Raw genomic sequence first — 23,951 nt, forward strand, 5'->3', positions numbered from 1 at the left:
ATAAACGTACTATAACAAGTGAGATCAAGAATAAAGTTGGGAATGAATGAACCTAAACAATAGTCATGTATTATAACTCGAGTCTCCAGATGTACTGTAGTTGTGTTTCTAAATGCGTATGTGCTTCTCCTTCCATATCACAGCTCCATTACTCATTCTCTTATGTTTTATGAATAGAACATTTCTTAAACTAATTTCCTTTCTCATAAAAAAGAAACAAAAACAAACCCGTGCATTGGATGGGCAATGTAGTTTCTTTAACATAAACTACATTACCTCAAAGTTCATCATGCATGGGTTGCTCTAAAGGGATTCCCACCTTGGGAACTACATTGCCAGGAAATTGGGCATGGTTAATACCTTCTTCTACAGCTCTACGAGCAACATCTGGTTTTCCAGCCATCCCAGCCCTTATGGCTGCAGTAACTGTCCTCTGCAACTTAAGTATGCCAATACGCTTTGAAACAACATATAGTACAGCACAAGAGAACAAGACAAATCCTACTATGAGTATCACCCTGAACAAACAAAACGCAGCATCAATAGTGATATCCTCAGATCATTAGTCACTACAAAAATATAAAGGAAAACCTAATTTCTTAATACCTGTCAATAACATCCTGACGCTGCATTGTGGAGAGTAGATTCCGGGTTCGCATTAACAATGAGCGATGCCCCTTGTATTCACTTTCAGCCTTCCTTAATACTCCCGTTGATTCCTCTATACATTAACACATAAAAGTCAACAAATCTAATGCACATAAAACCAGTCTTTGTCCTTCTGAACCATAACGGTCAAACCAAAACAGAATATTCATATCAGTTTGCTGAGCAGAACATCAACCCGTAATCAAACCTCATAGATAAACAGGACAGTGTCATTTGGATAGAATCATTCAGCTAAGGGCCACCTCAAGTACTGAATTTTGTAACACCACACTATTTTCAGCAAGTTTCGTTAAATAATACATTTTGGAATAGGAATAGAAAGACCTACCAAAAGTCATGAGCGTGCTTGTACTTCTTTCCACCTCCTATATGCATGTAGATGTAACGCAACGAAATCACATTGAGCAACCGACAAAGAACCATATTACAAGATTATTGATGATAAACACAAGGAAGAAACAAACCGAAAAAAACACATTACTCACCTGAACCATCAATTGTCGTGTACGGCGAAGGCTCTCTGTGATGCTTTCTGCAGCAGATGTCATTCCAGCCTTTGTCCTGAAATGGTTATGAATTATACATGAAAAACAACATAGCGAATTAAATACCAGAAAATTATTGTATTTTACCGTCAAGGAAAATTACCCAATGTACAAACAATCACATGAAAATAAGGGGAGGTACATTAATATCAATGTGATCAAAAGCTAAAGACATACTAGTAATACATACTGCAAATTGCGCCGACGAATCGTGGATTCTTCTCCACCACCCAGAAGAAGTTCTCTCTACAAAACATACATAAATATAAAATCAAATCCGTAAGTTGGTCTCTCTTGAAAAAATAATGACAAAAATGAAAAATCATAATGCAATTAACAGCACAACTATCAAATTAGGTATGAAAAACATCCATTTTCAGATGCTGTCACAACAAAAAGATGTTTAAACCAAGGGATATCAGTATCAGTGTGTAACAGATCTTAAAAAATGGTAAATTGAAGCAAAAAAAAACTCAACCTTTGTAAAAGAAATCTATTACCTCTTTCTGAGCAGTTTTCCTCATATTATCCCTTGCTTGCAAATTCGCATTCCTTAAACTCAATCTCAAACTAATCACAGAAATAACAATCAAGTCCTATCAGAACATATAAGAGCAATTAAAATACTAACAACAAACTTTGCTAAATTGCTACTAAATCCAAGTAATGAAAAACAAAATCTTAAATAAACCAATAACACTGGAATTAAAAGTTCCAATTTTGAAACAAGGACTAAAAACCCAAAAGCAAACAACCAAGAAAATTACATCTTTGCTGAAAACAAACTCAAAATTTCCGTTCAAGAGAGAAAAAAAATGGGCGGTTAATTTACCTTTGGCATTGACTTTTCCAAGATTCAAGCAAAGCTTTAGCAGACTGGACCTCTTCATCAGTAGGAAGCTGTGGAGCATGAAGATCAAGATTAAACTGCAACGAATTAAGCAAAGCCAATCCATCTTGAGCCAACCCATTTAATCTGGGCAATGAAGTTTTGTTTTTGGTTTCCTCCACTGTTGATTTCCCATATTCCTGAATCTCCTTTACATGCTCTTGGGTCTTTGCATAGGCTTCGTCCCACTCTCTCTTTGTCTTCTCCACTTCTTCCACTACCTTGTCCATTTTTTGTTTTGTTTTGTTCTTTTTTTAAGTTTCCGTTAAGTTTTCTCGTCTGTTTGGTTGATGGGAAAGTGAAATGGAAAATGTTGAGGAGATTTGTTTCGAGGGATTTGAGGGGTGAGAGGAAAAGAATTTTTCTTTCCTTGTAAGAGAGAGAGTCGTCCAAACCGCGCAGCTCCGTTATAACGGTTATATATATATATATATATAAAACATTTTAGTATTAATGAATCAACAATTCAACTTAAAGCATAAACCCATGATTAAAAGAAACCTTAATCTCCGTAACGATTAAAGCTCAAAACTTAGTCTTTACTATTCTTAATCTTATTCTCGAGAAGCATCATAATGTTAAGTTTAAAACTTGATCGATAGAAGTTTTAGATTCTAATCTTTAAAATGAACATAGAAAAGTTCAACGAAATAAATACTACATTAATTTTTTTTCTGATAATAAGAAACTTTAATCTTATAAGAATAATAAGTTGTTACAAAATCCTAGACTGAAATGCTAGGCAAAGGTGCAACACTGACTCATATACACCTCAAAATGGACTCATAGATACATGCTGATAAGTTCTAACAACAAAATTTTACCCTTTGTTACATGGGTGATTGCATGTACAACACGGCAAGTGGAGCAACTGAAATCAAAAGCAAAATTGCTGCAGCCACTGCTACATGGATTCGAAATCTGTTGTCACAAATATTACATTTACATTCGATGGGAACATGAACCACGGTTCCTTTTTAACTCATTAGGCAACAGTTATGCTGCCTACTGAGAGACTGGATGTGCCAAAATTCTGATGCTTACCATCGGCCAGATTGGTGAGTGGGAAGCCTTGACTTGAGAGTTGGTTGATCAGGAGAGTTTCTAGTTGGCGAGCGATACTCTTCCCTGGAACAATGAAATAAAGGAAGGTTGCATTTTGCATTCCTTCCTTCGAACGATGAGAACGAACTCGACCATCAAGATCATCCGTCTGCTTGCAAAGACAAATGCATGGTATAAGATCCACGTTGGAGCTACAAGTTTCTGTGTGTAACGTAAAAGGTCAAATCAATAATAAAACATCAAGTAGATCAGAGAAATACCTCTCCAATATATAGTTTCTTATCAGGTCTGAACATGACATACAAGCAAGAAGCACCTATAGTTGAAGGAGGAGGCTGTTCCCTAGCAGCAATAGCAACAGAGTTTAAGATTGGAAGTTCCAATGTGTTTCTCTGCTTATAGAGCTCCATTAGCTTCTTCTGACAAATTAAGGTAACAGCACTCTCAACTTCCTTCTGTAAGACTTCCATTCTGTTTGTTGGCTTTCTCTTATGACAGAGAGATCCTGCTTGAGTCCTATTTGATAGAAGTTGGGCTCCTTCAGAACCAACCTGTGCTAGTTGTGTGTTAAATCTTCCTGAAGATACTTCTTTTGCATTGACTGATGAATAAAGTTCTTCAGCTCTTTGTATTATTGTCTCAGCAACTCCTTCCTTCTTTGCTGTTTCAAATGCAAGGCTTTCTCTGCAGATCCCATCTACCAACTTCCAAGTTGGTTTTGTTTGTCCATCAACATATTCTGTACCCATTGCTTTATATATGGTGTTTTTGGTACGAAGTGGCAAAGTAAATATTCCATGCAAGTGAGTGGATATGATACCTAGACAGCCAATTTCATCAAGAGTCTCAACGATGCTACCAGCAATGCAAGTCCCTTTCACCGTTTCTGTTCCTCGGCAAATTTCATCTACAAGCACAAGACTCCTTGAACTGGCTCCACTAATGATGGATCGGAGCTCTGACATTTCTACCTGAGAATTTACAACAAAGAAAGATGCATGTTGCAATTTCCTGATAAAAAAGAACTTTCAGGATGCTCTGATGTACTTTGCATGGTGTTGAGGGAGCAATTAAAGAGTTAAAAAATGGAAGATAACACTTCAAAATTGACAATTTTATGCTACATGCAGAAAAGCATCTTTGTTATGTGTGCTTAACCAGATATGAATATTAGTAAGTTGAACTAAATAATTTTAAAGGAAATTAACAAATTTTGCTATAGAAAAATTGTTAATTTCTTTTTACTTGTAAGTTGAAAATGTATAATGCTAGATTTGCTTTAGTTGATGAGACTTTTTGGTAAAAACAAAGAGCTCTGAAGTTAGGGGAGAACTAGACAAAAGATTAAGAATAATCACATTTCTATTGGCCCTTTTTCGCTGACACTTAATATAGAAAATTGCAAAAAGCTCAGATTTAGGAAAGGATACAGAGAAAAAGTGCCAAGAATGTTTACTACAGGTAAGACAGAGAAACCCAGCATGAGCAAAAGGAAAAATCTATTCAACTGTCCCTCTGTTTCAGCCACACACATCAGCTAGAGTTGCATGCCAAAAATTGGTTTGCTACTACTGTAAGAGAGATTCTGTGGAGTAAAACAATAATTATTTACCATTAAAATATATATCAGGAATATAACATACCTGAAATGAACTTTTCCCATCAGCTGGGCTATCATATGATTTCATGTGAAGCATTACTGAATCAAATTGAGGAATTAAGGCTGATTCAGCAGGAACCATAAATCCACAAATTCCAAGTAATGCAGCTGCACAAATTGATCGAAGCAAACTTGATTTACCACCCCCATTTGGTCCTGTCAAAATAAATAACGATTGCATATCAACTGTATTAAGCACAGCACAGCCTTCTGACACGTCAAACCAATATGGGGTCAAACCAACTATCTTCATTCCTCTTGTTTCATCCAATGATTCTCCACCCTGAGCTCAATACGTATAATGCCATAATATTAGCAAAAGAGATATGCTTAGTGTTGCAACTCAAAATCTTGAACTTTTTAACTTGTTGCACTAGTAGTTTGATAATTAACTTGAGTATCATCCCATATGTTGCTCTTTTTCCATTGATGCTTGTTGTCATCATTCATTGCATATAATAATGTTAGATCAACTAAGAGTAGTAGATATAATCACCCTGCCAAAATGGCACAAACTAAAGGCCAATCATAATTAACATTTTGGAGAATTACCTTTGAACTACTGAATCCTGTAAGTATAGGGAAAACCCATTTCCTTCTTCTCCCCTCACTGTAAAATATCAATTAAGTCATAATTGGAATATATTGGGCAAGAATAACACGTAGTGGGAATTTTATATAGACTGATAATTCCAAAATTTTCAGAAAAAGGAATCTGCCTTTAGAATTAATATTTTGCAGAAAAGTGTTCTAATAACTCATAATGAGAAATAAAAATAAAATAAAATGGCCAGAGCTCAGGTTTTATTTTTAAGTGCTGAGACATTGGGCTTCACAAATTTGAAGGTATAATCAAGGCAAGGAACAGAATGCAAAAGTTTCTCATATTGATATACAATATTGTTCAAACTGATATAAAGCTAACCAAGCTCCCAAAACAGCATAGAAGTGCATTAAACAATCAGAATTTCTTAATAAAGTGCAAACTGTAAACAGTTTTAGGAATTATTCCATGAATCTTCAATTCATTCACCATGCTATGAATGTATTAAGAAATCATTGAGGAAAAATAAAAAGGTCAACATAGAGACAAGACAACAAACTTTTATTTGGTTAATATGTATAACTGACCTCACATGAGCAAACAATGCCTTTGCGATAACAAGCAGCATAGAAGCAAAGACAAGGATGTTTATCTTAGTTTGTAACTCAGCAGAAAGTCCTCTTAACAATTCCAGAACCCTTGCCTTTGCCTTGCCACCAGCATCATGGTACCTGACACAAATAAAAATATTCTAGTGATCATCAATCTATTGTGAAGAACAGAAGTAAAGGGACTTAGTAAACTTCAGTAGCACACCTCGTTAAAGCGTCCTCCACCTTCATTGTGGTAAACCATTCCTCTCCAACCTTTCTACCTTTTGAATCTAAAGCAGGCTTAAGCTGCTTAATTTGTTCTTCGCCAGGAGTACCAGCCCATACAGCTGGTGCAAACCGTTTGCCCTTAAACCAAACAGCTTCATGCTCTCGAGCATATAATATTTCTCCCTTTGGGCCACCAAGAGGAGCTGAGGTCGCTTTTATTCTTGAGACAATGGGGAGAAAATCTTCAGTAACCTACAAGAATGTTAAATAACCAACAATAAAGAGCACTGCATGTGCTATAAGAAAGGAGTAGACTAACAAAGAACATTGAAAAGCCTAACACACACACATTTGCACCTAGCCAATTTCCACATAATTATAAAGGTGCACTGAAAAATCAAAATTTAGTCCAATAAAATTCCAACTCATCAGCATTTTATATGAAGTCAGTAACCAACCCATGATGTCATATCATCAACTGGAAAGAGCAAACTGTGTTGCATTCAGGGACAAAGTGAAAAACCAGCATAATTCTAGCCATAGAAGAAAATATTGTACAATAGACGTACCACTAAAGATAAGGCCTCAGCTGCGCTGTCAACTTCTGCAACTGCTTCTTCTATATGGAGCTTCTTGACTCGACCTTTCCATGAAGATTCCATGTCCTCAAAAAATTCACCAGGAATATTGGCATAAGAACTTATCTTTTGATCATTTTCACCATCCAGAAAAATCATTTGACCAATTCTCTCTGAAACCCATTCACACTCATCAACCTGGAATAAACAAGACCCAAAAAGCACATGTAGGGACATTAATTCTAAAGAACATAATAAACGTCACTACACTTCATGTCCTATGTATAAGGGCCGCAACACTTACCAGTGTCTCAAAGTCAATCTTCAACCCAGTTGCCACCCATGCAGGATCCATCAATAATTTCAGAATTTCTTTGAGGTCCGTGCTTCTATGCATGTGCAGTATTTCATCAACAACATTTTTTATTCTACAAAACTCAATATGGTTGGCCTCCCTTAGTTCAAGTAGCTTCACAAGCTGCAGAACACAGGGTAAAATCTAAGAATCAGATACAGAAGCACAAATAAAGGAATAAAACAAAAAACATGAAAAATGCAAATAAGCAAGACAAAAGAAAAAAAAGTAAACTAATAACATATAACACTTTTATGTTAGAAAACTTATTCCTTCATTACTAACAGCCAAAAGTAATATCTTAAATGCAAAGAAAAAAAAGAAAAAAACTAATAAAGTAATTAGAATACAACCTTTGCAGATGCGACACAAGTAAACTCAGGAATTGAGCATTTGATACTGCTCATAAGTTTGCAAGTTGCTGCACGTCAAGTACAAGTTAGTACAGAATTTAAATTGTACTTTTATGTACTATGAAATTAGCACATTTAAGAGAATCACATATGTATCAAACAATCAAGTGATATGACATATAGCACAAATGCTTAGTCAAAATGATTATAAAGGTTTTAGGATTTTGCAAAGCTCATATCCAGATTCTGGTCACCTAAGTAGCATGAGTCCTTGAAAGAAGCATCTTTGGTGAAACAGTTTTTGGAAACTCCCCATTACATATCCGGTACAACTTTTAGTAAATAACATAACAGAAAAATGAAATTTACATGATGGTTTCAAGTTAGAATTAGGCCAAGAAATTTTAAAGCTGCAAGACTAGCTTATAATGGAATGACCTAGTTTAACTAATGCACATTTTCAAAATATACCGGTACCCCATAGCCAGCATTGCATCAGCATAAAAAACATATTACAAGTAATAGCTCACCTTGAATTGTAGATGCAATTTCATGAGCAGGAGGATTAAGAAGAAGATCTCTAATATACCTGAGAATCAGTGGGTAACAACATTAGGAGGCAATTATCGTTCTAAACAGGTCACATGAGAAGATCTCAATCACAACTAGATGAGTTAAATCAGACACCCATTACAAATCAACTTTTATACATAAATTACTGTAAGTATTCCCAAACTTAGATCAAAATGGTTAAATTAGTCAAAAGGGGGCAAAGAAAACAAAGCAATGAAATGGAAGAGAAATAGGACAGAACAAAATTCATATCCAATGAATTAAATCACAATAATTAAGGAAAAATAAGTAATCCGAAACATGAGAAAACAGAGCCTAATGCCCCAGATGCAGTAGATCTATATTCCAGCACTTCGCATGGAAAGGGAAGAGTTACTTCCTCTCTAGTTTTGATTGCAATGAGATATGTAATGTGAGGGTTAGATGATCCATAATTAGCACCGTCCAAGAGGACTGAAGCGATAAGCAATCCCCTGAAAATGACAACATAGAGAAGAAAAAGTACCACAGAACAAATTGATCTAATTGCATAAATACGCACCATCTGAATAACTTCTTCACTAGTATATGTCAGGCAAAATAAAAGATTTCACTTACAGAGCAGGTAGCCCAGTGCAATTTGATGGCAGCAGCACCTTCAATAAACAAGGTATTCCTTCTGTTGGGATGGCACCTGGAATAACACAACCCATGGACAGAAATTGCTCAAGGACTCAGTATTAGAAAGACAATTGGATATTGGAATGACTAAAGAAGCTAAACAAACCAATCTGCGTTGCTGTTCCTAGGTGTAAAGGACGGGGTCTACTTTCTGAAGGAACAGTGACATTTCTGAAAGAAACCTCATCATCAAGCCCATAAAGCTCCTTTACCTAAAAGATGGATGAAACAAATCCATAAACTGTATAACTGCAAAAATGTGTCACGTATTAAAGTGTAGACACTGCTAAGGTCATCTGAAGTGTGAACCTTATACAACAGCTCAGTGACAGGATTGCCTTCAAACCATTCAAAATGTCTGGTAGTGCATTCTCCCCACAACAGGCCTCCTGCACCAAATTCACCCCAACGACAAGTTCCTGCAAGAGCCTCTAACACTGTGAAAATCTGACCATGTAATTTAGCATCAAAACAGACAAAATGACCACTTATCAGACTCCTCGCATAGAATTTTTTATGAAACAGGGAGTCATGAATGCTACTTCATAGCAAATTTCCTCTGTACCAGAAATTAAAAACCATAAGCAGTGCTCTTCCTGAAACATTCCTAGAACACAATAATTCATTAGGTTTATCAAAATCAACACATCATCTCAATTAAATGAATATGCGAATGACAATGAATTGGAGAATTACTTCTACATGTCACCAAGAAGAGATTAGTAGAAAAACTAGAGAACAAGAGCCTTTTATGTCTATGACAATGCTCAACTACATACACATTTTAAGCTGTATTTATACAACACCTTTAAAGACTTCAGTGCACCTTGTCCTGTGTAACATACCTTTTATATGCTTGTTTTTATTCATTTAGCAGGTCATTAACATTCCTCATTAACATATGTATATGTGTCGTGTGTGCATGCATGTGTTATATTAAATAAAAATCCCCTCCTTGAAGAGTAACATAAATAAAATGCCTCCTTTGAAGATTCTTGTGATGGAAATGTCTCTCAAGGAATCTGCAAACCTGAAGCATTGTCTCTCAACGATAAATGCAGAAACAGGTGATGGTATCTACACATTCGCAGCTTGGTTACCAATGCTTCTTCAGTAAGACCATCCTCTGAAGAATATGTCTTCATAGTCTCTAAAACCAGAGTTATGCAATATCCCCTTGCTGAACGAGATATACCTAGAGAGCCAAGGATGATTTATAAATAAGAGCCAAAGTTTACATATGTCAAATTTAAAAGCACCCATAACAAAGATGTCTGTCTTTCTCAATACACAGGTATGCAAACATTCAAGCATTTATGCATTCAAGAACAAAGAGAAAGAATGAGATTCAAGCATTCAAGCTCAATAGACATTCATAATGGATGCAACAGTAGCCATTGTGTCAGTACTTAGGTTGCATAGTTGCAATTTCATAAAAGAATAACAAAGAGAAAAGGGACGGCTGCAGTCAAGAATGACAATATACAGGCTAGAGAAATTCAGGGAAACTCAATAAAATCATAACAAGCTTGCAAGAGATCAACAAGAGATATTTTCTCAAGCACATTATCTAATAAACAAGATTTCAAATAATGGAGTAATTGTTCATACCAACAACAGGCATTGGTTCTGGAAAATCAAGATCATGATCAACCCCAACAAGTCCAAATACATAAGGACTACCCGGATGTGCATGCCTGAATACTTAAAAGCAAGTCAGAGCAAGGTATGAATGTCAAAAAACTTAAAGGAATCAGTTAAATTAAAACATATGTACTGAAAAATATATAAACTTCACCATATAAACAATCTCAACTTTCTAAGCCCCAAATTTAATAACTTAAAACCACATAAAATAGGCACCTTTTAACTGATTATGTACACTATTGACTAAAGTTACTTGCAAAGCGATGGCCATCACATCAACACCAATGGGCACAACATAATGTAATAGCATTATGAGCTAAAAGGTGATCATTAAAATGTTATTACCCAGATATAAAACGTCCTTTACGAGAACGAGCTTGTGTTGGACCTTGAACTTCCTCCACAATGCACTACAAGAGGCATGCCACAAGAAACAAGCTATAATAAGCAGAGGATTTGTTGGCAATAGCAAAAATCCAGGCATCCAGCTTGAAACCACTGAGAACTTATTGTTGCATAGAAATAAATTAAGCTTCTATGTTACAAAAATAAGGTCATTCCCAACATGTCAATTAACTAGCCAGACTCTCTACGATTCAGACCCAAAGAATCAGTTCCCAACCAAAATTTATTTCTTATTTCAACTCCAAACTTGAATTCAGACTGAAAGGTAGAAGATGCATCAGTATCACCATACTCAATATACTCACCACTGAATAACCATTACGTGTTAGGTCATCCAAAGTTTGGCGAAGATTCTGCAGAAGAAGCATTTAGTCAAAATTTTTATGAAGAACAGACTATCAAAGAGAATAAATCAAATGGTCCAGAGGAGTAATTGCATAAGATATAATTAAAACAAAGAAAAAAGTAATAACTAATACAGCATAGTTCAATGTTCATGCAAAAGCCAAGAATCGAATGCTGCTTGACAAGTTCGCACTAATTATTGTTGTTGTTGCTTTTTTTTATAACTCTCTGAAGGTATGTAAGAACATAAGAAATATTTTAACTGGCCAAGAAAACCTTATTGCATAAGATAATTTCTTCATTAAACCTCAAAAACAAGCAAAGTAAGATAGATCCAATACCACAACAGGGCAGCCAGCTCTTGGAATACTATCTGAACGCAAACCACCAAAAGGATTCAAACCAGCATATTCAACAAGAATGCAAGCATCTATTCCGAGGGCTTCATAAAAATCCCCAACCTGAAGACACATTAAAAAGAATGCTGTAGCACCCATCATGTAAGATAAAATGAAACAAGTAAGCAATTATTGTATTAGAAAGAATTCTGTAATATACCCTGCAGAGCAAAACTTCACGTGGAAACTTTGACTTGAACTGCAAAATCTCACAATTCAGTGTCCCTTCTTTCAAACTGCAATGGAATAAAAAAGAAAACAAAATCTATCAAGCCCTTCAAAGAGAAAAAGAACCAACTTTATTTTGATTCTCATGCTTTTCTAGAAAGGATTAAATTCTTGTAGAAACATGAATTGCAATGGTTTTTCAAACCAAAGTTTTCAGTCCTCAATCGTCCATGCTAACATAATTTAAATTGAAATTGTATAATGAAAAGTCTAAATATATTTAAAAGAAAGGATAGAGTGTATTAGAGTACTGCATCATAAATCTACTGTCTATGTTAAAAAACAAATTTTTCTTTTGTTACCAAGAGAAATAAAAGCACAAAGGATAAGATTTTATCCACACAAAATATAATTACATAAACAGAAGACAAGTATCTATATATATCACCTGCCATTTTTCAGGTTAACATCCACACCAAGCAAATTGCTATACACAAGCCTCTTAACCAAATTGAGAGTGGAAGGTTTCCGACACAGCTGCAGTCTCTGCAATAAAATAATAAAAAATATAAGAGCTCAAGAAATCCAATATGTACAAATCAAATACTTTAATGAAGCAGACAAAAAAGGCACACCTCTTTCCACCAAATTATGTGAGAAAGATCCTTATCATCTAGGGCCCTATTCGGTGCCTTAAATTTCCTAGTAAATTTGGTGGTTTCTCTCAAAATCTTCTTATCTTTGAAACAATGTATCTGCCCAAACTGTCTTCCACTGTTGTCAATAAACAGATATATATAAACTAGCTTAGACATCTAGCAACAAGCTCTTAGACCAAACAAAAAACATGTGTAACATAGATAAACAAATAGCTTAAACTTCAGTAGTTAAAGGGAACCACAATGACCCTTATAATTCTTACCAATAAAATAACCCTCGACAAACAAGAAATGCATAGCAAGTAAGGAACAATCCTATTATCAGAAATGCTTCTCATTTTCCAATTCATCACAAACTTTTGAGAAATACTCGGGTCAGTATAATAACTGAGGGTAATGCTAGGTATAACATTGAATAATAATTTAGCAAGTTACAGCCAAATTAACAATGTTATAAATGTCCTAATGTTCATTACGCTAACAATGCAGAATCCATAGCATAGTTTAAAGAGGGAACAGTACTTTACCGGGTTATGAACCACAAAGATATATAAAAAAATGACATTTTTAAAGCAATTCCAGTTAAAGAAATTAACTTTATCCAACCATTTACATAAAAGTAAAAAAAAAAACCCTACAATTTTCAATTAATAACCCGAACAATGGAAATACAATGTTTACTCTTTTACCAAACAAGGCGTGGGCTAGATAAAAAATAATAATAATAAGAATATAAATACAGAGAAGAGGGAGGGAAAGGATTACAGTAGAAGTGACGAGGGGTTTAAGGAGGCGTATTTGTTGAGAGGGGAACGGAGGAGAAGGGCAAGAGAACGCCATCTAGGGATTGAAACGACGGCGTTCCGCGTTGCTAACCAGTACATGCTGGTTAAACAGCCTCTCAATTCTCGCCTTGTGTGGTGGGAAAATTAGAGAATTGAACCGGATAATCTTTTCAAGAAATTGCTACGGTTTTTATTTTTTTTCTTGGGGGGAGTGGGTTTGGGGTTTTTGATGGAGGAAGTTCTGCTTTTTTTTCTGCTCTCTTCAGCCCCTTTCCCGCCACAAAGAAACGGAAAAAAAATAAAAGAGTTATTTTGGAATGCAGCATTTCACAAATCCATAAGTATTCAGAAAATTTTAAATAAATTTTTTATTTTATAATATATTTAATTTAATTTTTGTATTTTTTTATCAAATATATTCTTAATTTTAAACGATTTAACATTATATAGGTGTAAAATGGCAAACAAATGAGAGTTAATGTTTTGATTAAATCCATTATTAATTATATATATTTAGTTCATTAAAAATAAAAATATAAAAAATAATAAAATTTATTTAAATTTCTCTTTGACTGTCATCTTGTTGATTGTCTTCTCATGTTTAATATATTTGTTTTATATAAATTCTTTTCTATTTTTAACTTTTTCAACGTAACGATGGATTTCCTGGAGAGGTCTTTGATCTGATGGGGTCCAATGTTGTCTTTTAGCTGACAGAGATATTGAGTAAGATGTATCAGATGTTTTGTCTAAATCTAATATGTGCAATTTCACTTCATTTCTTTTAAGTTATGGAAAAAAAAATAAAAAATATGCACTTGTATCAAATTATAGGTATAATATATAAAAAAACTCATAAATTATATTAAACAATTTTATATAAGTTTTTATGCTTTTATTACATTCAATCAAATCTTTATATTTTTTTTGAATCACATAAATTCTTGTACTTTTATTTTAAATCGAATAAATTCTTATACTTTTTATTTTGGATCAAATAAATTTTTATTATTAATTATTGATTTAATCAAAATGTCAATTGTTATTCTATGTCGTGTGATGCTTATATGACATGCTAAATATCATAATTGATTATATACTAATATATCATAATTGATGATAATATGACATGTTAATTTGGTATAATAACATGATCATGTGACATTTTTCACTCCTCACATCAATATCATGTCAGTGCCATGTAAATATAAAATGACAAGTAATATTTTTACTAATGATTATTAGTCAATCATTAATTATAAAGGCTTATTTGATTCAAAATAAAAGTATAGGTTTTGATTAAACAAAACAAAAAATAAAGACTTATTTGAATATTTTTAAATAATTTAAGAACTTATTTGAATATTATGTCTAAATTATATTAATATGTTTTATATGAAAATAAAAAATTATTCAATATAAAATAATTTACAATCATGTAAAATTACAAAAAAAAAATTAATAAAACAATAATTAATAATAAATCATGTTTCTTAATAAAAATATTGTTTTATTTTTATGTCATGATAAAATGAGATGAATTATAAACAGGTAAAATCAAAAAAGATAAGTACAAAAGGAAATCATTCCTTTCAAGTTTGTTAAATACAAATTTTCTATTTTATTAAATCTTTTGCAATAATAATAAAAAGTTTTATACGAGTAAAATTATAAATAATTATTAAAATAACTTTTTGCACAAGAATTAAAAAGAAATTACAGTGACAACGACACGACAACGGCCTCAGTTCAATTAAATTATTCATTAGTATACAGCGAAGCGAATTGAATCTTTATCAAATCGTACAACAAATCTCAAACTGTATATCTGCACGTCGAAGGAATTCTTTTAACTATAGCAAAATGGCCTTTCACTTTGAACCATATAGCAGAGAGCCATAACGTCCATGAACCCAAAAATGATTAGGCAAAATGATTAAGGAAAAGAATTAAGCAATTGAAGGGAACAATAGCTAATTAGGCAACAAAATGATTATCAAGTAGAAAAAACATTATGAAACAAATTGCAAGTTTATTGATTCTTCCCAACCCCGTATTCGAATGGACGATAATTTTCACTTTATGGGAAAAACATATACAGGGACTTATTTTACGATATAGACAAATTCACATATACATATATATATATATATATATATATTCCTTTTTAGTTTTATATTTATATTTGATATTATATTTGTGTCAAATAAATTTTCAAATTTTAAAAGAATTAATATGCAAAACCAAAATTATTAAGCACTAAAAAGATTAACTAGTGGATGAAAATTTTTATATATGAAATAAATAAAAAGAATATATTATCAAATTCAAAAAATATATCTCCTTTTTATCTTCACCTTTTCACTATCATATTTTTCATATCAATCTAAACATGCAATCGCAATATTAATGAAGTTAAAGGTGACAATAAGTTATTTAAGATTTATTGAAATAATTTAATTATATTTTGCTATATATATAATTACAAAATTATATGATATGTTACACATATGGTACGATTCGTTACAATACTAATTGAAAAAGATACGAATCGATAACTATGTACTTCTATTAAATAACGTACATGTATCCAAAGGCGGACCCAGAGAATTTTCTAAGTGATGTTATAATTAAAATAATAATTAAAAAAATAAATATGTTAAAATTCATAAAGTAGAAGTTTTAAAATTAAATTAAAGAAAATATAAATTCAATACATTTATTTAATACTTAAAAGTAAAAATATCTAAAAAAACTATAATTATCCACGACGATTTTTCATATTTTAAAAACATTGTATGATAATATCAGTGGCCCTTTCTACAAATATGCTCTTCTAATTCATCCTGATCATTATGATGATACTCATAAAATTTTTTCCTTAATTCAGGATATGCCGGAAGAGTACTTAAATCAAATTCATTACAACTTTGCTTAGACAAATTTTGACTATGATCATTAGTAGAATTTGTTGTTGTTGTTGTACAGAATCTAATTCTTGTGAGACAATTTCTTTTCTTTTAGAATATCTTTCCATGGCTTATTTATCTAAAATTATAAAAATTTGTTAAAAATTACTACTCATTAGCATAAACTAAAATATTAGAATTAAATAAAATATGATCTTACATAACAAATAATCAGGTTCAACAACTAATAATATGACAAATTTTTATTCATTGTTCAAAATTAAATATAACAATCTACAAACCATAAAAAGTTAAATACAAAAATCAAATAAGCAATATCTACAAAATAAATCAAAAAAAGAAAAACTAATAAATTCAAGATTATAATTATGAATCCAAACTATCAAATTAATCAAAAAATATTTAGACATAAAATATTTAAAAACTTAACTTGTATTGAAAATTATTTACAATTGAAATCCAATTGAGCTGTTTTGAGAGAGTGAAAAACACAACCAAAGATTGAGAGGAGGAAAGTTACTATAGGCCAAAACTTATTGTGTAAGTCTTTTTGCTTGTGTGATATGAGATGTGCTTTAAATTAAATGCAAAATACAAGCAAAGACTACGTGCAAGTGCACACGATCGCAACAAGTAATATAGTGATGAGTTGAGTTTGTTGATCCATCGAAAAGTTGATCTAATAGTTGTTGCTAATTACTAAAATTAAAACGAGCTAATTTTATCCAAGTGCCAAATTTTGAGCTATGATTAAAAAGTAATCTAATTGACTAAATTTTGAGCTATGATTAAAAAGTAATCTAATTGACTAACTCTAATCTAAGAGGTGTAAATAACAAATTGAGGTGGAAGTAATGGTTTACTAGTCTAGGATTATGGTATCATTTAATATTTTACTTGAAATTGTGTTTACTTAATTACTTAATCTTAATGAAAATTGATGTTAGTCTATAATCTTAAAGTATGTGTAATTCTTCGTCGAGATATTACACAATTGCTTAACCTAATTAAATCACTATATGTCTATTGGAAACAACTGAATTAAGTTCTTTAAGCTAAGGTTCTAAAAATTGACTATGTGTGATAATTAAATGTATGTCTACTCTAATTGCACATCAAAACACTTAAATTCCTTTATAAGTGTATTGAACACACATTGCCCAAATTAAGGTCTAATTTAGACTAACTCTCTTAAGTATCATTTAAATACTTAGACACATTTAAATGGTGATCAAGCAAATAAATTTGCAATAAACTCAAATTTGAGTAAACATCAATATTTTCATTGAAAATAAGCAATAAACCAACGCAATATCCAAGTTATATATTAAAATCTACCATAATCCTAGATTAAAAATTTCAGTTTAACATATTAAATAGGAAAATACACATTTCAACAAAGTAAAGCATTGTTCTACACAAAGAGTTAGAAAGCGAAAATCAAATCTAGAGTGAGAAAATGATTTATTGCAGCTTTTTGATCCTTCAGCTCTTGATTTCTCTCTCTTTTTTTCCTTTTTGGTTGTTGCCTCTTTTTGCCCAAAATGGTCTCTCATAATCCTCATTTTCTTAGCTCAAAAACATGTATTTAAACCTTTCACTTTCAGCCCTAGCCATAAAACCCCGCGCAAAAATTTCTTCATTAAATGACATGTTCTCACTACAACCAAAATAAATTCTTACTGCAGTGAGAAACTCTCTGATTTAGAGCTATTTTTTTCATGTTTAAGGTATAAGGTTTTTGACTGCAGCCAAAATGGATTCTCACTGCAATCAAAAACACATGACACCATTTGATTAAAAAAATATTTATTTATTATATATATATACATGGGTCCACCCATGCATGTATCGCAAGACACATGTACGATATAAATAATATATTTTTTAATTTTTATATTACCTAATTATTTAAAAATTATTATTTATTTATTTTTTTGATTGAAACTTGATAAATTAATTTTTATAAATTTTAATCTTTAAAATTTAGATTTTAGAAAAAAATATTAAAAAAAATCATATTTCCCTTAAACTTTAATATATTAAAATTTTTTTAATTTTTAATTAATAAATTAGCATTAAAATACATATTTTAAGGGTTTAAATAAAAAAATAAAACTTGGTTCTATCAAGCAAAATTCTAGTGTAAAGCAAGGTAAATAGTCAAAACTAATAAATGCATCAACTCAAAATTAACAAAAACAATTAATAAACACATCAATGAAATATGAATTAAAAGAAGAAACTCATTACTTTCAACTACATCACCATTTTCAAGAGTTTTCAATCCTTCACCATCTTTAATCAATTTCATTTTTGTATATATATATATATGACACACAATTTGTTACAATACTAGTAAAAAACTATACAAATTTATATATATTATATCGTTATCATTAAATATCGTATGTGTATCACACAATACACATATGATATGAAACAATGACTCTTAATCATTCACCCTCTTTAATCAATTACTTCATATATATGACACGCGATATTTTTTTTTTATGTTGAAAATTCTCTCAGGACCCAACTACCTTATAATTATTTTATTAATAATTGAAAATTTTAGTACAATGGGGATGGGAACCAAAACCTTACCTCTAAAATTACATGAGCATAAGACAAAATCGAAAAAGCACTAAAAGTAGACAACTCTAATTTACGTGCATAACAAGTGATGCTACAGTAAAATAGAGGTCGCCCACTATTACAGAGAAAAAACAAACTAGAATAGCAAGAAACATAAATAAGGAGTACTACTCCTTTACAATTACTTAAATCGAACATAAGGTAAATTCAACTTATCTAACTTAAGCATACCATACAATTCACCTTGAGCTTCAGTTATTACACAAAGATTCTAATGTGTGTATCATTGATTTGACAGGAAATTTGCAGCTTAGTTACCTTCTCGAAAGATATGCAAAATTCTATAAGAGATATTACTCAGACACTTTCTGATGGACTCCAACAAATACTATATATCATAGGACCCTTTTTGAGCTTGCTGAACCATTTGAATCACCACCAACGCATCCATTTCTATTCACAACCTCTCAATATGTCGTTCTTTACATAAGAGTAATCCTCGGAGCAATGCACGTAGTTTTGCCTGCAAGGAATTACAAGGACCTATATTCTCTGAGAAACTAAAGACAAGCTTACATGTATGATCATGAAGCAATCCTCCACTTGCTGCTCTCTGACAATTCCGGGAACTGCCATCTACATTCAATTTGTATTCACCTGTAGAGGGTTTTACCCAATGAATAATTTGAGGAGTTGTATAGTATTTAGGGGGAAATATGAAACCCCACATAGCTGCTATGTCTGTATCTCTTTTCCATTGCCATTGTTTCAAAAGAAAACCATCTTGTAACTGCCTTAAAAGTTTCATACTTTTCCACACCACTTTATCAGAATACATACCCAGTTGCCTGTGCTTAGCATCATTTCTTTCCAACCATAAAAACTAGCATATAAATAAAGGAATTAAAATGCGGACATGACCTTTTTTTACATAATCACCTGAATAATACCATGCCCAAATAATCTGAGAAACATGTTGAGGATTTGAAACATAGGTTTGAAAAAATTTTACAAAAAAATCCCAAACTTGTTTCGCTACCAAATTATCCCAGAGGACATGCATTAGTGACTCTTCAAAATTGCAGCATACACATTTAGAAGCCAAATGAATACCTTTTTCCTTCATCCGAAGCTCAACCGGAATCCAATTATTAAGTACTCTCCATAAGAAAAAGGAAATGGATAATCGGATACTTCTATGCCAAATAAATGAACCCATTGCACTAGATGATTGTTGTTGCCTTACTGCCTCCCAAGCACTCTAGGTAGTGAATTCCTCATTCAAAGTTAGGGCCCAGTAAGCTACATCTTCCTGTGATTTATCGAAAGGAATCTGCAATATCTCATCAACTAAATTCACAGGCAAATATAATTTCAATCTATCAACATCCCAGCTATCACTATTATAAAATTTATTAACAAAGGACATGTTGTTCTTGAATGAAGGGAACGAAGTTACCAAGGGTTGGTCTCCCATCCAATAGTCATGCTAGAAAAAAAGTTCCCATTTTCCTATCTTCCATCGAGTGTTCTGCAAAGCCACATCCCAACCACCAACCATCCATTTCCAAACTTGAGAATCATGTAGCTTCAGTTGGACATATTGGCGTATTCGGCCAAGGCAATATTTGGTTCTCAGAAACTGTGTCCATAAGCTATTACCAGTTTGGAATCTCCACCATAATTTAAATGTAAACGCCTTATAGACATCTTTCATGTTTCGGATATCTAGTCCCCTTCTGAACATGAAAATGTGGTTTTAGTCCAATCTGCCCAATGCATCTTCTTAATGTATACAATATGTGTTATACGATTTGTTACAATATTAATGAAAAATTATATAAATTTATATATTATATTATTATCATTAGATTTCTTATGTGTATCGCACGACACACGTACGATACGAAATAATATATTATTTAAGTTTTATCCTCTCTAATTAATAAAATCACATACTGAAAACTTCATCTAAATATGTTGGTTTTTTTTCTCTTTCAACTAGTATTCCTTTATCTTTACTAGTTTTAATCAAATATTACACATGTACTGCACCACATACATACGATATGAAACAATATTAATTTTAACTTTTATCCTATCCAATTACTGAAATCATATACTAAAAACTTGGATGAAATATAAAAAAACCCTAAAAATGACATTTTTGGTTTTTATTATTTGAAAATAATGTTTTTCACTAATGATTGTTAACATCGTTAATTAACAATTAAATTAATAAATATGATTTAAGACAATTGAGAATACATAATAGAAAGAAATCACACATACCATCTCCAACAATAAACTCTACCTATCAGATTTCAAAATGACTATACCATCTTTAAAACAAGCTTCATTATTGTCATAAATAAAAGAAAATCACAATAAGCAAACAGTCCAAATAATCACAAGAAAATTTAATTATTTAAGTAGTGAGAGTTGATGAATGGATAAAGAATTGAAAATTTGTACATATATCATTTTTCCCTTTCAACAAAATCTTTATTAGTCCAAAAAGGTAACTTTAATTTAAATTCAACAATTATATTCAATAGTTGTATTGTGAAAATGGTAATTTTGGACTTTTTCATGATTTTGACACTCTCCTTCCAACTCTTCGTTACTTCTCCTGCATTGTAAGAAGAGAATACATACTCCAAATAATCAACTTAAATATTTAAATGAGATCTTTTTTATTGAAATTAAAAAAAATTATTATTAGTTGGAGATCATTAAAAATATATTATATTTATTGAGAATTATTAGTATTATGTGAATTGAGAAGTGATAAAAAATAAAAAACTATTAAGCATATAATTGAAAAAGTGAGAGAATATGTAATTTTATTAATTATTTTGACTTTTACATAAATAAAGAAATAAGATAAATAATTAAAAATTAATAAGAGATAGGAAGTGAAAGAAAATAAATATTTAATTTAAGAAATATTTTATTAATTATTTTTAATTTTAAACTTTTTAATATAAATAATTATATTATATAACATTATAAAATTATGAAGCCTAAAGCAAAGACTTTGATGACTTAATCCTAAAGCCGGCCTTGCGTTTCACTGAATGCGACACACTGGTATTGTCTCGACAGCGCCTCCAGCATGAGGTGCTTTCTCAAAGCTTTTGAGCGCGGCCTTGATCTTCTCCCGTTTCTTCTTCTACAGGAGGGAGGATTGTCATTATTGCTATGAAGTGCAAGGATATAAATTAATTAAAAGAAAAAGCAGCAGCACGTACTACCTTAATTTTATTGAGCACTACCGGAACAATTGCACCAGAGTTTTCTCCATCGTCTTCCACATCATACATACGCAGAGATGAACCCTGAGAAAGAATGTGTACATGATAATAATGGAAAATTAAAACTTGAATCAAGGATCAAATATATAAAATTTTTGGATTATTATGATATAAAATTTGGTGATTGAGTTTTTAAATTTTACAAATACATGGATTACGAGTTTTGTCCTTCTTAATTTCAACAGTGATTATATTATCACAAACATGTAGATTTTAAACTATACGAATATTATAAAATTTTAATAAAGTAAAAAAAATATTGCTTGTAAATTTAATATTGAAATCAGAGGATATATTGCTGATAATAATATATTCTATTTGTTTGATATATTATATATACATACAGTCATATATGCAAGTAAAACAAGAGTTGCAGTACTACCTTCTTTGGCTTTGTTGTAGAATGTAGACATGAGATATATTATTAATTTAAAAAAAGATAAATTTCACCTTTTATCTCTTATGATTTTAATTTTTTTTATATGACACTTTATGATTTTTTTTTTCTATTAACACTTTGTGAATACTTTTTTATCTAGAAAATATTAGCCAAGGAGAAAGGTATAGCAAGCTTGACAATTGTATCAACGAAGAATTTTCTCAGTTTGGTTACGAGTTAGTACCGACGAACCTGATTTGGGAATTTTACGCCATTTAATGCAGTTCTCCTATTGGCTTCAAGCAAACTGAAGTTATCCAAAAATTGACGATGAGGGTGACTTCTATATTTCTTAGCCTTGTAACATTGAAGGCAAAGGCAATACTTGGTCGAGCTGTGGAAGCATTCCACGCAACAAAAGTAGATATCTTTGATAAATTCATCACAACCATTGCAAAATGGCCTTCCACTTTGAACTATATAGTAGAGAGTCATGACGTCCATGAACCCCAATTTCTTGGCATCATTTCCTGCGCAAAGCTCCTTGAACAAATTAGAACTCCTATAAGCGTCACATGGTTTTTGCTTCATGAATTCCAGGAATTCTTCGAGCTCTATATGCCCATCACCATTGAAGTCAATTTCATTGAAAAACTTTTGAGCCTCCTTCTGAATATTTTTGGGGGCAAGCTCATAGTAGGCATTAGCAATTTGGCGCAATTTGTCCATCTCTCTATCGAAGCTTGGATGAATTTTTTTTTTTTCTGAATAATTTCAATTTGAGCAAAGACAAATGGTTTATTTTGATATTATGGAGGCAGCAACATTATATAACCATCATGATACTACGCAAAATTGCAAGTCAATGGAGTTGCTCATTTCCCGCATTGGACCGGCAAGAAAAAACGTGTGCGTGGACAGTTTCCAAAATATACTTTCTGAAAAAAACATATATATGGACGTTTTTAAGGGTATAAGTAGTTTTCATTTCTTTTTCTTTTACCAACTTGGATGTATGTTTATTAAGTAAGAGGGGAAAATGAATGGTAGTCAGACAATGATAGATGTTTGCATGACATAAATTAGGGATGGTGGTTCATGCATGGAAATTGCTTGGACAATTTCCAAGCAATCAATGCCCGTTCAAGTCAACCAACTTGTAGACTCTTTTGTCAAGGGGCGAGTGCAATTTCTTGGAGCATGGTGTGTAATTTGAGTCCCTTGTGGGCACACAACTGGTATCCTAAGTCATTGGAGTATTGTAAATTGAACGTATAGGTGACGCAAAGCACACCCAAGTTTCTGGAAAGTTTGTCATCACTACAATATTATCACAAACATTATATAACGATGACCAATACTAGGTAGAAACAACATTATGAAATAAATTGCAAGTCGATAGATTCCTTCCAATCTTGTATCTCGACCGACAATAATTTTCACTTTCAAAGAAAAACATATACAAGGACTTATTCCACAATATAGACATTTACCAAATTGTGTGTATAAGTATCAATTTAAATGATTCTAAGATTACAATAAAAAAAATAAATGTTAATTTAATTTTAAAGGGTTATATCTATATTTGATGTTATATTTGTGTCAAAT

The 23,951-nt window shown here is 31.8% G+C and overlaps 3 protein-coding genes across 7 annotated transcripts; all 3 read right to left on the minus strand.

Annotated features, from left to right (window-relative positions):
- Positions 48–2,503, minus strand: LOC18603331. Its single transcript, XM_007035234.2, has 7 exons — positions 2,047–2,503; positions 1,715–1,784; positions 1,405–1,460; positions 1,155–1,230; positions 998–1,034; positions 607–721; positions 48–518 (listed from the first exon to the last, which is right to left on the minus strand). Exons 1-7 carry the CDS (start codon positions 2,331–2,333, stop codon positions 278–280), a joined length of 882 nt encoding a protein of 293 aa, XP_007035296.2. The 5' UTR covers positions 2,334–2,503; the 3' UTR covers positions 48–277.
- Positions 2,764–13,400, minus strand: LOC18603332 (DNA mismatch repair protein MSH1, mitochondrial). 3 transcript variants are annotated; one of them, XM_007035235.2, is made up of 23 exons: positions 13,100–13,400; positions 12,311–12,449; positions 12,124–12,221; positions 11,668–11,743; positions 11,451–11,570; positions 11,070–11,117; positions 10,705–10,769; positions 10,324–10,409; positions 9,743–9,907; positions 9,022–9,131; positions 8,819–8,924; positions 8,650–8,725; positions 8,010–8,068; positions 7,480–7,547; positions 7,076–7,249; positions 6,763–6,969; positions 6,189–6,445; positions 5,960–6,103; positions 5,381–5,438; positions 4,812–5,111; positions 3,989–4,139; positions 3,429–3,907; positions 2,764–3,316 (listed from the first exon to the last, which is right to left on the minus strand). In XM_007035235.2, exons 1-23 carry the CDS (start codon positions 13,216–13,218, stop codon positions 3,089–3,091), a joined length of 3,333 nt encoding a protein of 1,110 aa, XP_007035297.2. In that variant the 5' UTR covers positions 13,219–13,400; the 3' UTR covers positions 2,764–3,088. The 3 variants fall into 3 exon arrangements, with proteins under 3 accessions (XP_007035297.2, XP_017975471.1, XP_017975472.1); XM_018119982.1 differs by having other exon boundaries at positions 3,429–4,139; XM_018119983.1 differs by lacking the exons at positions 11,668–11,743; positions 12,124–12,221; positions 12,311–12,449; positions 13,100–13,400 and having other exon boundaries at positions 3,429–4,139; positions 10,324–10,416; positions 11,451–11,547.
- Positions 21,655–23,121, minus strand: LOC18603333. Of its 3 annotated transcripts, XM_018119291.1 has the most exons (4): positions 22,729–23,121; positions 22,596–22,650; positions 21,902–21,988; positions 21,655–21,822 (listed from the first exon to the last, which is right to left on the minus strand). In XM_018119291.1, the coding sequence occupies exons 1-4, from the start codon at positions 23,070–23,072 to the stop codon at positions 21,721–21,723; spliced, it is 588 nt and encodes a 195-aa protein (XP_017974780.1). In that variant the 5' UTR covers positions 23,073–23,121; the 3' UTR covers positions 21,655–21,720. The 3 variants fall into 3 exon arrangements, with proteins under 3 accessions (XP_017974780.1, XP_007035299.2, XP_017974779.1); XM_007035237.2 differs by having other exon boundaries at positions 21,905–21,988; positions 22,596–23,121; XM_018119290.1 differs by having other exon boundaries at positions 22,596–23,121.

Source organism: Theobroma cacao, chromosome 4 (assembly GCF_000208745.1).
Source record: "Theobroma cacao cultivar B97-61/B2 chromosome 4, Criollo_cocoa_genome_V2, whole genome shotgun sequence".
In the NCBI taxonomy this organism is placed as follows: domain Eukaryota; kingdom Viridiplantae; phylum Streptophyta; class Magnoliopsida; order Malvales; family Malvaceae; genus Theobroma; species Theobroma cacao.

Coding starts and splice junctions, on each gene's coding strand:
- LOC18603332 (XM_018119982.1), bottom strand. CDS start 13,218: ATGTACTGGTTAGCAACGCGGAACGCCGTCGTTTCAATCCCTAGATGG. Junction 11,744..12,123: donor GTTAACCTGAAAAATGGCAG/GTGATATATATA, acceptor ATTCCATTGCAG/TTTGAAAGAAGGGACACTGA. Junction 10,410..10,704: donor AAAGGACGTTTTATATCTGG/GTAATAACATTT, acceptor TTAAGTATTCAG/GCATGCACATCCGGGTAGTC.
- LOC18603331 (XM_007035234.2), bottom strand. CDS start 2,333: ATGGACAAGGTAGTGGAAGAAGTGGAGAAGACAAAGAGAGAGTGGGAC. Junction 1,231..1,404: donor ATTCGTCGGCGCAATTTGCA/GTATGTATTACT, acceptor TAACCATTTCAG/GACAAAGGCTGGAATGACAT. Junction 519..606: donor CGTCAGGATGTTATTGACAG/GTATTAAGAAAT, acceptor TTGTTTGTTCAG/GGTGATACTCATAGTAGGAT.
- LOC18603333 (XM_018119290.1), bottom strand. CDS start 23,072: ATGGACAAATTGCGCCAAATTGCTAATGCCTACTATGAGCTTGCCCCC. Junction 21,989..22,595: donor GCGTAAAATTCCCAAATCAG/GTTCGTCGGTAC, acceptor ATTCTTTCTCAG/GGTTCATCTCTGCGTATGTA. Junction 21,823..21,901: donor TGCTCAATAAAATTAAGGTA/GTACGTGCTGCT, acceptor TCCCTCCTGTAG/AAGAAGAAACGGGAGAAGAT.